The sequence below is a fragment of the Ascaphus truei genome, unplaced genomic scaffold (genome assembly GCF_040206685.1).
Source record: "Ascaphus truei isolate aAscTru1 unplaced genomic scaffold, aAscTru1.hap1 HAP1_SCAFFOLD_1335, whole genome shotgun sequence".
Classification (NCBI taxonomy): Eukaryota; Metazoa; Chordata; class Amphibia; order Anura; family Ascaphidae; genus Ascaphus; species Ascaphus truei.
Window position 1 is genome coordinate 74,771 of NW_027454213.1, and position 18,653 is coordinate 93,423.

At 54.9% G+C, this 18,653-nt stretch overlaps 1 protein-coding gene across 1 annotated transcript in view; it reads right to left on the reverse strand.

Moving 5' to 3' along the window:
* LOC142475719 (immunoglobulin superfamily member 3-like) overlaps window positions 1-8,407 on the reverse strand; it is a gene marked incomplete at its 5' end in the record, with an annotated part of 34,150 nt that extends 25,743 nt beyond the window's left edge. The window contains 2 exons of the mRNA XM_075581463.1: window positions 6,581-6,988; window positions 8,095-8,407. Of these exons, the coding sequence (XP_075437578.1) occupies window positions 6,581-6,988; window positions 8,095-8,407 (721 nt within the window). The remainder of the gene's footprint in view (window positions 1-6,580; window positions 6,989-8,094) is intronic.
* Between the last annotated feature and the right edge of the window lie 10,246 nt (window positions 8,408-18,653).

Here is an 18,653-nt window from a genome sequence, read left to right on the forward strand (position 1 = left end):
GAGAGCGCTGTGTCAGTGCTGGGTCCCGCTCAGGAAACAGTACAGAACCGGCCTCACTACCTGCAGAGAGCGCTGGGTCAGTACTGGGTCCCGCTCAGGAAACAGTACAGAACCGGCCTCACTACCTGCAGAGAGCGCTGTGTCAGTGCTGGGTCCCGCTCAGGAAACAGTACAGAACCGGCCTCACTACCTGCAGAGAGCGCTGTGTCAGTGCTGGGTCCCGCTCAGGAAACAGTACAGAACCGGCCTCACTACCTGCAGAGAGCGCTGTGTCAGTGCTGGGTCCCGCTCAGGAAACAGTACAGAACCGGCCTCACTACCTGCAGAGAGCGCTGTGTCAGTACTGGGTCCCGCTCAGGAAACAGTACAGAACCGGCCTCACTACCTGCAGAGAGCGCTGTGTCAGTGCTAGGTCCCGCTCAGGAAACAGTACAGAACCGGCCTCACTACCTGCAGAGAGCGCTGTGTCAGTGCTGGGTCCCGCTCAGGAAACAGTACAGAACCGGCCTCACTACCTGCAGAGAGCGCTGTGTCAGTGCTGGGTCCCGCTCAGGAAACAGTACAGAACCGGCCTCACTACCTGCAGAGAGCGCTCTGTCAGTGCTGGGTCCCGCTCAGGAAACAGTACAGAACCGGCCTCACTACCTGCAGAGAGCGATCTGTCAGTGCTGGGTCCCGCTCAGGAAACAGTACAGAACCGGCCTCACTACCTGCAGAGAGCGCTGTGTCAGTGCTGGGTCCCGCTCAGGAAACAGTACAGAACCGGCCTCACTACCTGCAGAGAGCGCTGTGTCAGTACTGGGTCCCGCTCAGGAAACAGTACAGAACCGGCCTCACTACCTGCAGAGAGCGCTGGGTCAGTGCTGGGTCCCGCTCAGGAAACAGTACAGAACCGGCCTCACTACCTGCAGAGAGCGCTCTGTCAGTGCTGGGTCCCGCTCAGGAAACAGTACAGAACCGGCCTCACTACCTGCAGAGAGCGCTGTGTCAGTGCTGGGTCCCGCTCAGGAAACAGTACAGAACCGGTCTCACTACCTGCAGAGAGCGCTGTGTCAGTGCTGGGTCCCGCTCAGGAAACAGTACAGAACCGGCCTCACTACCTGCAGAGAGCGCTGTGTCAGTGCTGGGTCCCGCTCAGGAAACAGTACAGAACCGGCCTCACTACCTGCAGAGAGCGCTGTGTCAGTGCTGGGTCCCGCTCAGGAAACAGTACAGAACCGGCCTCACTACCTGCAGAGAGCGCTGTGTCAGTGCTGGGTCCCGCTCAGGAAACAGTACAGAACCGGCCTCACTACCTGCAGAGAGCGCTCTGTCAGTACTGGGTCCCGCTCAGGAAACAGTACAGAACCGGCCTCACTACCTGCAGAGAGTGCTCTGTCAGTACTGGGTCCCGCTCAGGAAACAGTACAGAACCGGCCTCACTACCTGCAGAGAGCGCTGTGTCAGTGCAGGGTCCCGCTCAGGAAACAGTACAGAACCGGTCTCACTACCTGCAGAGAGCGCTCTGTCAGTGCTGGGTCCCGCTCAGGAAACAGTACAGAACCGGCCTCACTACCTGCAGAGAGCGCTGTGTCAGTGCTGGGTCCCGCTCAGGAAACAGTACAGAACCGGCCTCACTACCTGCAGAGAGCGCTCTGTCAGTGCTGGGTCCCGCTCAGGAAACAGTACAGAACCGGCCTCACTACCTGCAGAGAGCGCTCTGTCAGTGCTGGGTCCCGCTCAGGAAACAGTACAGAACCGGCCTCACTACCTGCAGAGAGCGCTGTGTCAGTGCTGGGTCCCGCTCAGGAAACAGTACAGAACCGGCCTCACTACCTGCAGAGAGCGCTGTGTCAGTGCTGGGTCCCGCTCAGGAAACAGTACAGAACCGGCCTCACTACCTGCAGAGAGCGCTGTGTCAGTGCTGGGTCCCGCTCAGGAAACAGTACAGAACCGGCCTCACTACCTGCAGAGAGCGCTGTGTCAGTGCTGGGTCCCGCTCAGGAAACAGTACAGAACCGGCCTCACTACCTGCAGAGAGCGCTCTGTCAGTGCTGGGTCCCGCTCAGGAAACAGTACAGAACCGGCCTCACTACCTGCAGAGAGCGATCTGTCAGTGCTGGGTCCCGCTCAGGAAACAGTACAGAACCGGCCTCACTACCTGCAGAGAGCGCTGTGTCAGTGCTGGGTCCCGCTCAGGAAACAGTACAGAACCGGTCTCACTACCTGCAGAGAGCGCTGTCAGTGCTGGGTCCCGCTCAGGAAACAGTACAGAACCGGTCTCACTACCTGCAGAGAGCGCTGTCAGTGCTGGGTCCCGCTCAGGAAACAGTACAGAACCGGCCTCACTACCTGCAGAGAGCGCTGTGTCAGTGCTGGGTCCCGCTCAGGAAACAGTACAGAACCGGCCTCACTACCTGCAGAGAGCGCTGTGTCAGTACTGGGTCCCGCTCAGGAAACAGTACAGAACCGGCCTCACTACCTGCAGAGAGCGCTGGGTCAGTGCTGGGTCCCGCTCAGGAAACAGTACAGAACCGGCCTCACTACCTGCAGAGAGCGCTGAGTCAGTGCTGGGTCCCGCTCAGGAAACAGTACAGAACCGGCCTCACTACCTGCAGAGAGCGCTGTGTCAGTGCTGGGTCCCGCTCAGGAAACAGTACAGAACCGGTCTCACTACCTGCAGAGAGCGCTGTGTCAGTGCTGGGTCCCGCTCAGGAAACAGTACAGAACCGGCCTCACTACCTGCAGAGAGCGATCTGTCAGTGCTGGGTCCCGCTCAGGAAACAGTACAGAACCGGCCTCACTACCTGCAGAGAGCGCTCTGTCAGTACTGGGTCCCGCTCAGGAAACAGTACAGAACCGGCCTCACTACCTGCAGAGAGCGCTGTGTCAGTGCTGGGTCCCGCTCAGGAAACAGTACAGAACCGGCCTCACTACCTGCAGAGAGCGCTGTGTCAGTGCTGGGTCCCGCTCAGGAAACAGTACAGAACCGGCCTCACTACCTGCAGAGAGCGCTGTGTCAGTACTGGGTCCCGCTCAGGAAACAGTACAGAACCGGCCTCACTACCTGCAGAGAGCGCTCTGTCAGTGCTGGGTCCCGCTCAGGAAACAGTACAGAACCGGCCTCACTACCTGCAGAGAGCGATCTGTCAGTGCTGGGTCCCGCTCAGGAAACAGTACAGAACCGGCCTCACTACCTGCAGAGAGCGCTGTGTCAGTACTGGGTCCCGCTCAGGAAACAGTACAGAACCGGCCTCACTACCTGCAGAGAGCGCTGTGTCAGTGCTGGGTCCCGCTCAGGAAACAGTACAGAACCGGCCTCACTACCTGCAGAGAGCGCTGGGTCAGTACTGGGTCCCGCTCAGGAAACAGTACAGAACCGGCCTCACTACATGCAGAGAGCGCTGGGTCAGTACTGGGTCCCGCTCAGGAAACAGTACAGAACCGGCCTCACTACATGCAGAGAGCGCTGTGTCAGTGCTGGGTCCCGCTCAGGAAACAGTACAGAACCGGCCTCACTACCTGCAGAGAGCGCTGTGTCAGTGCTGGGTCCCGCTCAGGAAACAGTACAGAACCGGCCTCACTACCTGCAGAGAGCGCTGTGTCAGTGCTGGGTCCCGCTCAGGAAACAGTACAGAACCGGCCTCACTACCTGCAGAGAGCGCTGTGTCAGTGCTGGGTCCCGCTCAGGAAACAGTACAGAACCGGCCTCACTACCTGCAGAGAGCGCTGTGTCAGTGCTGGGTCCCGCTCAGGAAACAGTACAGAACCGGCCTCACTACCTGCAGAGAGCGCTGTGTCAGTGCTGGGTCCCGCTCAGGAAACAGTACAGAACCGGCCTCACTACCTGCAGAGAGCGCTGTGTCAGTGCTGGGTCCCGCTCAGGAAACAGTACAGAACCGGCCTCACTACCTGCAGAGAGCGCTGGGTCAGTACTGGGTCCCGCTCAGGAAACAGTACAGAACCGGCCTCACTACCTGCAGAGAGCGCTGGGTCAGTACTGGGTCCCGCTCAGGAAACAGTACAGAACCGGCCTCACTACCTGCAGAGAGTGCTGGGTCAGTACTGGGTCCCGCTCAGGAAACAGTACAGAACCGGCCTCACTACCTGCAGAGAGCGCTGTGTCAGTGCTGGGTCCCGCTCAGGAAACAGTACAGAACCGGCCTCACTACCTGCAGAGAGCGCTCTGTCAGTGCTGGGTCCCGCTCAGGAAACAGTACAGAACCGGCCTCACTACCTGCAGAGAGCGCTGTGTCAGTGCTGGGTCCCGCTCAGGAAACAGTACAGAACCGGCCTCACTACCTGCAGAGAGCGCTGTGTCAGTGCTGGGTCCCGCTCAGGAAACAGTACAGAACCGGCCTCACTACCTGCAGAGAGCGCTGGGTCAGTACTGGGTCCCGCTCAGGAAACAGTACAGAACCGGCCTCACTACCTGCAGAGAGCGCTGTGTCAGTGCTGGGTCCCGCTCAGGAAACAGTACAGAACCGGCCTCACTACCTGCAGAGAGCGCTGTGTCAGTGCTGGGTCCCGCTCAGGAAACAGTACAGAACCGGCCTCACTACCTGCAGAGAGCGCTGTGTCAGTGCTGGGTCCCGCTCAGGAAACAGTACAGAACCGGCCTCACTACCTGCAGAGAGCGCTGTGTCAGTACTGGGTCCCGCTCAGGAAACAGTACAGAACCGGCCTCACTACCTGCAGAGAGCGCTGTGTCAGTGCTAGGTCCCGCTCAGGAAACAGTACAGAACCGGCCTCACTAGCTGCAGAGAGCGCTGTGTCAGTGCTGGGTCCCGCTCAGGAAACAGTACAGAACCGGCCTCACTACCTGCAGAGAGCGCTGTGTCAGTGCTGGGTCCCCTCCTGGGACAGCGCAGAATTTACTTGTAACTATTTGAATGATTTCCTAATAAAGTGAGATCCGGCTGCACAGGCGCGTCCGTTATAATGTGTTAGGTGTGCTGTGCCCCAGCTATAGGGATCTTTCCATATGGGACGTGATGTGTTAGGTGTGCTGTGCACCAGCTATAGGGATCTTTCCATATGGGACGTGATGTGTTAGGTGTGCTGTGCCCCAGCTATAGGGATCTTTCCATATGGGACGTGATGTGTTAGGTGTGCTGTGCCCCAGCTATAGGGGTCTTTCCATATGGGACGTGATGTGTTAGGTGTGCTGTGCCCCAGCTATAGGGATCTTTCCATATGGGACGTGATGTGTTAGGTGTGCTGTGCCCCAGCTATAGGGGTCTTTCCATATGGGACGTGATGTGTTAGGTGTGCTGTGCCCCAGCTATAGGGGTCTTTCCATATGGGACGTGATGTGTTAGGTGTGCTGTGCCCCAGCTATAGGGGTCTTTCCATATGGGACGTGATGTGTTAGGTGTGCTGTGCCCCAGCTATAGGGGTCTTTCCATATGGGACGTGATGTGTTAGGTGTGCTGTGCACCAGCTATAGGGTTCTTTCCATATGGGACGTGATGTGTTAGGTGTGCTGTTCCCCAGCTATAGGGGTCTTTCCATATGGGACGTGATGTGTTAGGTGTGCTGTGCACCAGCTATAGGGATCTTTCCATATGGGACGTGATGTGTTAGGTGTGCTGTGCACCAGCTATAGGGTTCTTTCCATATGGGACGTGATGTGTTAGGTGTGCTGTGCCCCAGCTATAGGGGTCTTTCCATATGGGACGTGATGTGTTAGGTGTGCTGTGCACCAGCTATAGGGATCTTTCCATATGGGACGTGATGTGTTAGGTGTGCTGTGCCCCAGCAATAGGGGTCTTTCCATATGGGACGTGATGTGTTAGGTGTGCTGTGCCCCAGCTATAGGGGTCTTTCCATATGGGACGTGATGTGTTAGGTGTGCTGTGCCCCAGCTATAGGGGTCTTTCCATATGGGACGTGATGTGTTAGGTGTGCTGTGACCCAGCTATAGGGGTCTTTCCATATGGGACGTGATGTGTTAGGTGTGCTGTGACCCAGCTATAGGGAACTTTCCATATGGGACGTGATGTGTTAGGTGTGCTGTGCCCCAGCTATAGGGATCTTTCCATATGGGACGTGATGTGTTAGGTGTGCTGTGCCCCAGCTATAGGGATCTTTCCATATGGACGTGATGTGTTAGGTGTGCTGTGCCCCAGCTATAGGGATCTTTCCATATGGGACGTGATGTGTTAGGTGTGCTGTGCCCCAGCTATAGGGATCTTTCCATATGGGACGTGATGTGTTAGGTGTGCTGTGCCCCAGCTATAGGGATCTTTCCATATGGGACGTGATGTGTTAGGTGTGCTGTGCCCCAGCTATAGGGATCTTTCCATATGGGGCGTGTGCTTAGCACCCCCCCATTGTTCTTTGATACCCCATTACAGAATACACCTGCCGGAAGCGCCGCTGTGACGGTTACATTACCACTGGGAGGAGCTCCGGCTTTGGGGTGGGAGGTACCGGTTGTTACCCGACGCATTCCGCGTCTTCCACCCATTTCTGCCGGAAACATTAACCCCGCGAGCACCGTGCACCCCCACATAGAAATGAAGCGATATTAATTGAGGTCGGGGGGCTCCCTAAATCAGGGCCAGCAGTGAAGGGGGTTAACGGCGCCATGCCTCACCTGGCCGGCGCACGCTCACGTAGGTGGAGGCGGACCTGTCCTCCGCCCGCTTGTACCACGCCCTGCCGGCGTCCTGCAGCCACTCCTGCACCTGGCAGCTGTAAGCCCCGCTGTCCTCCTCCTCCGCCCGGCGCAGGGTGAGGGTGTACAGCCCGCGGGACGGCTGCGCCAGCTGCAGGCGCGCGGGGACCCCCCTCTCCTCCTCGTCCCAGGGGGGTGCGGTGACCGCGTCCACGGTCAGCCGGGCCACGCTCCGCCTCTCCGGCTCGCCCGTCCGCCACAGCAACCACTCCAAAGACACGCGGGAGTCCGGGAGCGTGCGGTTCAGCACGCGGCACGCCACGGTGACACTCTCCCCCACTAGGACCGATACGTTCTGCGGGAGCTGGTCCAGCTGCAGGTTAATCTCTGCGAGGAAAGGGGACACGTCACCCTCTAGGACTGCGCGGGTTACAGGGACACAGGGACATGTCACCTCTAGGACTGCGCGGGTTACAGGGGGACACAGGGACACGTCACCTCTAGGACTGCACGTGTTACAGGGGGACACAGGGACACGTCACCTCTAGGACTGCGCGTGTTACAGGGGGACACAGGGACACGTCACCTCTAGGACTGCGCGGGTTACAGGGGGACACAGGGACACGTCACCTCTAGGACTGCGCGTGTTACAGGGGGACACAGGGACACGTCACCTCTAGGACTGCGCATGTTACAGGGGGACACAGGGACACGTTACCTCTAGGACTGCACGTGTTACAGGGGGACACAGGGACACGTCACCTCTAGGACTGCGCGTGTTACAGGGGGACACAGGGACACGTCACCTCTAGGACTGCGCATGTTACAGGGGGACACAGGGACACGTCACCTCTAGGACTGCGCGTGTTACAGGGGGACACAGGGACACGTCACCTCTAGGACTGCGCGTGTTACAGGGACACAGGGACACGTCACCTCTAGGACTGCGCGTGTTACAGGGGGACACAGGGACACGTCACCTCTAGGACTGCGCGTGTTACAGGGGGACACAGGGACACGTCACCTCTAGGACTGCGCAGTGTTACAGGGGGACACAGGGACACGTCACCTCTAGGACTGCGCGTGTTACAGGGACACAGGGACACGTCACCTCTAGGACTGCGCGTGTTACAGGGACACAGGGACACGGCACCTCTAGGACTGCGCATGTTATAGGGACACAGGGACAGGTTACCTCTAGGACTGCGCATGTTATAGGGACACAGGGACAGGTTACCTCTAGGACTGCGCATGTTATAGGGACACAGGGACAGGTTACCTCTAGGACTGCGCATGTTATAGGGACACAGGGACAGGTTACCTCTAGGACTGCGCATGCTAGAGACACACGGACGATCACCCCTAGGACTGAATATACGTGGGATACACAGACTGTTTATTACTGGTCCTAGCTGGCCGTGTCGAGTCCTAGAAGTTGTCATTACCTGGCACCCTGATACAGAGCTATGCCTGGTCCTAGAGGTTCTCCTTACCTGGCATGTGGACGCTGAGCTCGGTGAGCCCGGACGCCTCCTCTGCCAGGCTGTACCACGACTGGTTGGGATCCATCACCCACTCCTCCACGTGGCAGTAATAGCTGCCGCTGTCCTGGACGCGCGCCCCCTGCAGGGTGAGTGTGTACTGCCCCGGCGAGGGCATCTCCAGCTGCAGCCGGCCCTTTAACGCAGCCTCCTCCGCGTAGGTACCATACTCAGTACCTGCCGCGCTGCGCACGATCAGCTTCCCGTCAGCCCCCGGGGGCCGGTGAGAGAACCAGAGCACGGAGAAGCGGGAGTCCGGGCTGGTCTGAGAGCGCACGGAACACGCAAGGGTCACGGGGGAGCCCTCTAACACGCTAAGAGACCGCTTCACCTTACCGACCTGCAACCGTGACACTGCGGGGGAGAGAGGGACACGGGGTATACAGGGTCAGTAATATATATACACTGCGGGGGAGAGAGGGACACGGGGTATACAGGGTCAGTGATATATATACACTGCGGGGGAGAGAGGGGACACGGGGGTATACAGGGTCAGTGATATATATACACTGCGGGGGAGAGAGGGACACGGGGTATACAGGGTCAGTGATATATATACACTGCGGGGGAGAGAGGGGACACGGGGTATACAGGGTCAGTAATATATATACACTGCGGGGGAGAGAGGGACACGGGGTATACAGGGTCAGTGATATATATACACTGCGGGGGAGAGAGGGACACGGGGTATACAGGGTCAGTGATATATATACACTGCGGGGGAGAGAGGGACACGGGGTATACAGGGTCAGTAATATATATACACTGCGGGGGAGAGAGGGACACGGGGTATACAGGGTCAGTAATATATATACACTGCGGGGGAGAGAGGGACACGGGGTATACAGGGTCAGTGATATATATACACTGCGGGGGAGAGGGGGACACGGGGTATACAGGGTCAGTGATATATATACAGTGCGGGGGAGAGAGGGGGGACACGGGGTATACAGGGTCAGTAATATATATACACTGCGGGGGAGAGAGGGACACGGGGTATACAGGGTCAGTGATATATATACACTGCGGGGGAGAGAGGGACACGGGGTATACAGGGTCAGTGATATATATACACTGCGGGGGAGAGAGGGGACACGGGGTATACAGGGTCAGTAATATATATACACTGCGGGGGAGAGAGGGGACACGGGGTATACAGGGTCAGTAATATATATACACTGCGGGGGAGAGAGGGACACGGGGTATACAGGGTCAGTAATATATATACACTGCGGGGGAGAGAGGGACACGGGGTATACAGGGTCAGTAATATATATACACTGCGGGGGAGAGAGGGGGACACGGGGTATACAGGGTCAGTAATATATATACACTGCGGGGGAGAGAGGGACACGGGGTATACAGGGTCAGTAATATATATACACTGCGGGGGAGAGAGGGACACGGGGTATACAGGGTCAGTAATATATATACACTGCGGGGGAGAGAGGGACACGGGGTATACAGGGTCAGTAATATATATACACTGCGGGGGAGAGAGGGACACGGGGTATACAGGGTCAGTAATATATATACACTGCGGGGGAGAGAGGGGACACGGGGTATACAGGGTCAGTAATATATATACACTGCGGGGGAGAGAGGGACACGGGGTATACAGGGTCAGTAATATATATACACTGCGGGGGAGAGAGGGACACGGGGTATACAGGGTCAGTAATATATATACACTGCGGGGGAGAGAGGGGACACGGGGTATACAGGGTCAGTAATATATATACACTGCGGGGGAGAGAGGGACACGGGGTATACAGGGTCAGTAATATATATACACTGCGGGGGAGAGAGGGGACACGGGGTATACAGGGTCAGTAATATATATACACTGCGGGGGAGAGAGGGGACACGGGGTATACAGGGTCAGTATATATATACACTGCGGGGGAGAGAGGGACACGGGGTATACAGGGTCAGTAATATATATACACTGCGGGGGAGAGAGGGGACACGGGGTATACAGGGTCAGTAATATATATACACTGCGGGGGAGAGAGGGACACGGGGTATACAGGGTCAGTAATATATATACACTGCGGGGGAGAGAGGGACACGGGTATACAGGGTCAGTAATATATATACACTGCGGGGGAGAGAGGGACACGGGGTATACAGGGTCAGTAATATATATACACTGCGGGGGAGAGAGGGACACGGGGTATACAGGGTCAGTGATATATATACACTGCGGGGGAGAGAGGGACACGGGGTATACAGGGTCAGTAATATATATACACTGCGGGGGAGAGAGGGACACGGGGTATACAGGGTCAGTAATATATATACACTGCGGGGGAGAGAGGGGACACGGGGTATACAGGGTCAGTAATATATATACACTGCGGGGAGAGAGGGGGACACGGGGTATACAGGGTCAGTAATATATATACACTGCGGGGGAGAGAGGGGACACGGGGTATACAGGGTCAGTGATATATATACACTGCGGGGAGAGAGGGACACGGGGTATACAGGGTCAGTAATATATATACACTGCGGGGGAGAGAGGGACACGGGTATACAGGGTCAGTAATATATATACACTGCGGGGGAGAGAGGGGGACACGGGGTATACAGGGTCAGTAATATATATACACTGCGGGGGAGAGAGGGGACACGGGGTATACAGGGTCAGTAATATATATACACTGCGGGGGAGAGAGGGACACGGGGTATACAGGGTCAGTAATATATATACACTGCGGGGGAGAGAGGGGACACGGGGTATACAGGGTCAGTAATATATATACACTGCGGGGGAGAGAGGGACACGGGGTATACAGGGTCAGTGATATATATACACTGCGGGGGAGAGAGGGGACACGGGGTATACAGGGTCAGTAATATATATACACTGCGGGGGAGAGAGGGGACACGGGGTATACAGGGTCAGTAATATATATACACTGCGGGGGAGAGAGGGACACGGGGTATACAGGGTCAGTAATATATATACACTGCGGGGGAGAGAGGGGACACGGGGTATACAGGGTCAGTGATATATATACACTGCGGGGGAGAGAGGGACACGGGGTATACAGGGTCAGTAATATATATACACTGCGGGGGAGAGAGGGACACGGGGTATACAGGGTCAGTAATATATATACACTGCGGGGGAGAGAGGGGACACGGGGTATACAGGGTCAGTAATATATATACACTGCGGGGAGAGAGGGGGACACGGGGTATACAGGGTCAGTAATATATATACACTGCGGGGGAGAGAGGGACACGGGGTATACAGGGTCAGTAATATATATACACTGCGGGGGAGAGAGGGACACGGGGTATACAGGGTCAGTAATATATATACACTGCGGGGGAGAGAGGGGACACGGGGTATACAGGGTCAGTAATATATATACACTGCGGGGGAGAGAGGGACACGGGGTATACAGGGTCAGTAATATATATACACTGCGGGGGAGAGAGGGGACACGGGGTATACAGGGTCAGTAATATATATACACTGCGGGGGAGAGAGGGGACACGGGGTATACAGGGTCAGTAATATATATACACTGCGGGGGAGAGAGGGACACGGGGTATACAGGGTCAGTAATATATATACACTGCGGGGGAGAGAGGGACACGGGGTATACAGGGTCAGTAATATATATACACTGCGGGGGAGAGAGGGACACGGGGTATACAGGGTCAGTAATATATATACACTGCGGGGGAGAGAGGGGACACGGGGTATACAGGGTCAGTAATATATATACACTGCGGGGGAGAGAGGGACACGGGGTATACAGGGTCAGTAATATATATACACTGCGGGGGAGAGAGGGGACACGGGGTATACAGGGTCAGTAATATATATACACTGCGGGGGAGAGAGGGACACGGGGTATACAGGGTCAGTAATATATATACACTGCGGGGGAGAGAGGGACACGGGGTATACAGGGTCAGTAATATATATACACTGCGGGGGAGAGAGGGACACGGGGTATACAGGGTCAGTAATATATATACACTGCGGGGGAGAGAGGGACACGGGGTATACAGGGTCAGTAATATATATACACTGCGGGGGAGAGAGGGGACACGGGGTATACAGGGTCAGTAATATATATACACTGCGGGGGAGAGAGGGGACACGGGGTATACAGGGTCAGTAATATATATACACTGCGGGGGAGAGAGGGGACACGGGGTATACAGGGTCAGTAATATATATACACTGCGGGGGAGAGAGGGACACGGGGTATACAGGGTCAGTGATATATATACACTGCGGGGGAGAGAGGGACACGGGGTATACAGGGTCAGTAATATATATACACTGCGGGGGAGAGAGGGACACGGGGTATACAGGGTCAGTAATATATATACACTGCGGGGGAGAGAGGGGACACGGGGTATACAGGGTCAGTAATATATATACACTGCGGGGGAGAGAGGGGACACGGGGTATACAGGGTCAGTAATATATATACACTGCGGGGGAGAGAGGGACACGGGGTATACAGGGTCAGTGATATATATACACTGCGGGGGAGAGAGGGACACGGGGTATACAGGGTCAGTAATATATATACACTGCGGGGGAGAGAGGGACACGGGGTATACAGGGTCAGTGATATATATACACTGCGGGGGAGAGAGGGGACACGGGGTATACAGGGTCAGTAATATATATACACTGCGGGGGAGAGAGGGGACACGGGGTATACAGGGTCAGTAATATATATACACTGCGGGGGAGAGAGGGGACACGGGGTATACAGGGTCAGTAATATATATACACTGCGGGGGGAGAGAGGGACACGGGGTATACAGGGTCAGTAATATATATACACTGCGGGGGAGAGAGGGACACGGGGTATACAGGGTCAGTAATATATATACACTGCGGGGGAGAGAGGGACACGGGGTATACAGGGTCAGTAATATATATACACTGCGGGGGAGAGAGGGGACACGGGGTATACAGGGTCAGTAATATATATACACTGCGGGGGAGAGAGGGACACGGGGTATACAGGGTCAGTAATATATATACACTGCGGGGGAGAGAGGGACACGGGGTATACAGGGTCAGTAATATATATACACTGCGGGGGAGAGAGGGACACGGGGTATACAGGGTCAGTAATATATATACACTGCGGGGGAGAGAGGGACACGGGGTATACAGGGTCAGTAATATATATACACTGCGGGGGAGAGAGGGGACACGGGGTATACAGGGTCAGTAATATATATACACTGCGGGGGAGAGAGGGACACGGGGTATACAGGGTCAGTAATATATATACACTGCGGGGGAGAGAGGGGACACGGGGTATACAGGGTCAGTAATATATATACACTGCGGGGGAGAGAGGGGACACGGGGTATACAGGGTCAGTAATATATATACACTGCGGGGGAGAGAGGGACACGGGGTATACAGGGTCAGTAATATATATACACTGCGGGGGAGAGAGGGACACGGGGTATACAGGGTCAGTAATATATATACACTGCGGGGGAGAGAGGGACACGGGGTATACAGGGTCAGTAATATATATACACTGCGGGGGAGAGAGGGACACGGGGTATACAGGGTCAGTAATATATATACACTGCGGGGGAGAGAGGGGACACGGGGTATACAGGGTCAGTAATATATATACACTGCGGGGGAGAGAGGGGACACGGGGTATACAGGGTCAGTAATATATATACACTGCGGGGGAGAGAGGGGACACGGGGTATACAGGGTCAGTAATATATATACACTGCGGGGGAGAGAGGGACACGGGGTATACAGGGTCAGTAATATATATACACTGCGGGGGAGAGAGGGACACGGGGTATACAGGGTCAGTAATATATATACACTGCGGGGGAGAGAGGGGACACGGGGTATACAGGGTCAGTAATATATATACACTGCGGGGGAGAGAGGGACACGGGGTATACAGGGTCAGTAATATATATACACTGCGGGGGGGAGAGAGGGACACGGGGTATACAGGGTCAGTAATATATATACACTGCGGGGGAGAGAGGGACACGGGGTATACAGGGTCAGTGATATATATACACTGCGGGGGAGAGAGGGACACGGGGTATACAGGGTCAGTAATATATATACACTGCGGGGGAGAGAGGGGACACGGGGTATACAGGGTCAGTAATATATATACACTGCGGGGGAGAGAGGGACACGGGGTATACAGGGTCAGTAATATATATACACTGCGGGGGAGAGAGGGACACGGGGTATACAGGGTCAGTAATATATATACACTGCGGGGGAGAGAGGGACACGGGGTATACAGGGTCAGTGATATATATACACTGCGGGGGAGAGAGGGGACACGGGGTATACAGGGTCAGTAATATATATACACTGCGGGGGAGAGAGGGGACACGGGGTATACAGGGTCAGTAATATATATACACTGCGGGGGAGAGAGGGGACACGGGGTATACAGGGTCAGTAATATATATACACTGCGGGGGAGAGAGGGACACGGGGTATACAGGGTCAGTAATATATATACACTGCGGGGGAGAGAGGGGACACGGGGTATACAGGGTCAGTAATATATATACACTGCGGGGGAGAGAGGGGACACGGGGTATACAGGGTCAGTAATATATATACACTGCGGGGGAGAGAGGGACACGGGGTATACAGGGTCAGTGATATATATACACTGCGGGGGAGAGAGGGGACACGGGGTATACAGGGTCAGTAATATATATACACTGCGGGGGAGAGAGGGGACACGGGGTATACAGGGTCAGTAATATATATACACTGCGGGGGAGAGAGGGACACGGGGTATACAGGGTCAGTGATATATATACACTGCGGGGGAGAGAGGGGACACGGGGTATACAGGGTCAGTAATATATATACACTGCGGGGGAGAGAGGGGACACGGGGTATACAGGGTCAGTAATATATATACACTGCGGGGGAGAGAGGGGACACGGGGTATACAGGGTCAGTAATATATATACACTGCGGGGGAGAGAGGGACACGGGGTATACAGGGTCAGTAATATATATACACTGCGGGGGAGAGAGGGGACACGGGGTATACAGGGTCAGTGATATATATACACTGCGGGGGAGAGAGGGACACGGGGTATACAGGGTCAGTGATATATATACACTGCGGGGGAGAGAGGGACACGGGGTATACAGGGTCAGTAATATATATACACTGCGGGGGAGAGAGGGACACGGGGTATACAGGGTCAGTAATATATATACACTGCGGGGGAGAGAGGGACACGGGGTATACAGGGTCAGTAATATATATACACTGCGGGGGAGAGAGGGACACGGGGTATACAGGGTCAGTAATATATATACACTGCGGGGGAGAGAGGGGACACGGGGTATACAGGGTCAGTAATATATATACACTGCGGGGGAGAGAGGGACACGGGGTATACAGGGTCAGTAATATATATACACTGCGGGGGAGAGAGGGACACGGGGTATACAGGGTCAGTAATATATATACACTGCGGGGGAGAGAGGGACACGGGGTATACAGGGTCAGTAATATATATACACTGCGGGGGAGAGAGGGGACACGGGGTATACAGGGTCAGTAATATATATACACTGCGGGGGAGAGAGGGGACACGGGGTATACAGGGTCAGTAATATATATACACTGCGGGGGAGAGAGGGGACACGGGGTATACAGGGTCAGTAATATATATACACTGCGGGGGAGAGAGGGGACACGGGGTATACAGGGTCAGTAATATATATACACTGCGGGGGAGAGAGGGGACACGGGGTATACAGGGTCAGTAATATATATACACTGCGGGGGAGAGAGGGACACGGGTATACAGGGTCAGTGATATATATACACTGCGGGGGAGAGAGGGACACGGGGTATACAGGGTCAGTAATATATATACACTGCGGGGGAGAGAGGGACACGGGGTATACAGGGTCAGTAATATATATACACTGCGGGGGAGAGAGGGACACGGGGTATACAGGGTCAGTAATATATATACACTGCGGGGGAGAGAGGGACACGGGGTATACAGGGTCAGTAATATATATACACTGCGGGGGAGAGAGGGACACGGGGTATACAGGGTCAGTAATATATATACACTGCGGGGGAGAGAGGGACACGGGGTATACAGGGTCAGTAATATATATACACTGCGGGGGAGAGAGGGACACGGGGTATACAGGGTCAGTAATATATATACACTGCGGGGGAGAGAGGGACACGGGGTATACAGGGTCAGTAATATATATACACTGCGGGGGAGAGAGGGACACGGGGTATACAGGGTCAGTAATATATATACACTGCGGGGGAGAGAGGGGACACGGGGTATACAGGGTCAGTAATATATATACACTGCGGGGGAGAGAGGGACACGGGGTATACAGGGTCAGTGATATATATACACTGCGGGGGAGAGAGGGACACGGGGTATACAGGGTCAGTGAATATATATACACTGCGGGGGAGAGAGGGACACGGGGTATACAGGGTCAGTAATATATATACACTGCGGGGGAGAGAGGGGACACGGGGTATACAGGGTCAGTAATATATATACACTGCGGGGAGAGAGGGGGACACGGGGTATACAGGGTCAGTAATATATATACACTGCGGGGGAGAGAGGGGACACGGGGTATACAGGGTCAGTAATATATATACACTGCGGGGGAGAGAGGGACACGGGGTATACAGGGTCAGTAATATATATACACTGCGGGGGAGAGAGGGGACACGGGGTATACAGGGTCAGTAATATATATACACTGCGGGGGAGAGAGGGACACGGGGTATACAGGGTCAGTGATATATATACACTGCGGGGGAGAGAGGGACACGGGGTATACAGGGTCAGTAATATATATACACTGCGGGGGAGAGAGGGACACGGGGTATACAGGGTCAGTAATATATATACACTGCGGGGGAGAGAGGGACACGGGGTATACAGGGTCAGTAATATATATACACTGCGGGGGAGAGAGGGGACACGGGGTATACAGGGTCAGTAATATATATACACTGCGGGGGAGAGAGGGGACACGGGGTATACAGGGTCAGTGAATATATATACACTGCGGGGGAGAGAGGGACACGGGGTATACAGGGTCAGTAATATATATACACTGCGGGGGAGAGAGGGGACACGGGGTATACAGGGTCAGTAATATATATACACTGCGGGGGAGAGAGGGACACGGGGTATACAGGGTCAGTAGATATATATACACTGCGGGGGAGAGAGGGACACGGGGTATACAGGGTCAGTAATATATATACACTGCGGGGGAGAGAGGGACACGGGGTATACAGGGTCAGTAATATATATACACTGCGGGGGAGAGAGGGGACACGGGGTATACAGGGTCAGTGATATATATACACTGCGGGGGAGAGAGGGGACACGGGGTATACAGGGTCAGTAATATATATACACTGCGGGGGAGAGAGGGACACGGGGTATACAGGGTCAGTAATATATATACACTGCGGGGGAGAGAGGGACACGGGGTATACAGGGTCAGTAATATATATACACTGCGGGGGAGAGAGGGACACGGGGTATACAGGGTCAGTGATATATATACACTGCGGGGGAGAGAGGGGACACGGGGTATACAGGGTCAGTAATATATATACACTGCGGGGGAGAGAGGGACACGGGGTATACAGGGTCAGTAATATATATACACTGCGGGGGAGAGAGGGACACGGGGTATACAGGGTCAGTAATATATATACACTGCGGGGGAGAGAGGGGACACGGGGTATACAGGGTCAGTAATATATATACACTGCGGGGGAGAGAGGGACACGGGGTATACAGGGTCAGTATATATATACACTGCGGGGGAGAGAGGGACACGGGGTATACAGGGTCAGTAATATATATACACTGCGGGGGAGAGAGGGACACGGGGTATACAGGGTCAGTGAATATATATACACTGCGGGGGAGAGAGGGACACGGGGTATACAGGGTCAGTAATATATATACACTGCGGGGGAGAGAGGGACACGGGGTATACAGGGTCAGTAATATATATACACTGCGGGGGAGAGAGGGGACACGGGGTATACAGGGTCAGTAATATATATACACTGCGGGGGAGAGAGGGACACGGGGTATACAGGGTCAGTAATATATATACACTGCGGGGGAGAGAGGGACACGGGGTATACAGGGTCAGTAATATATATACACTGCGGGGGAGAGAGGGACACGGGGTATACAGGGTCAGTAATATATATACACTGCGGGGGAGAGAGGGGACACGGGGTATACAGGGTCAGTAATATATATACACTGCGGGGGAGAGAGGGGACACGGGGTATACAGGGTCAGTGATATATATACACTGCGGGGGAGAGAGGGACACGGGGTATACAGGGTCAGTAATATATATACACTGCGGGGGAGAGAGGGACACGGGGTATACAGGGTCAGTAATATATATACACTGCGGGGGAGAGAGGGACACGGGGTAT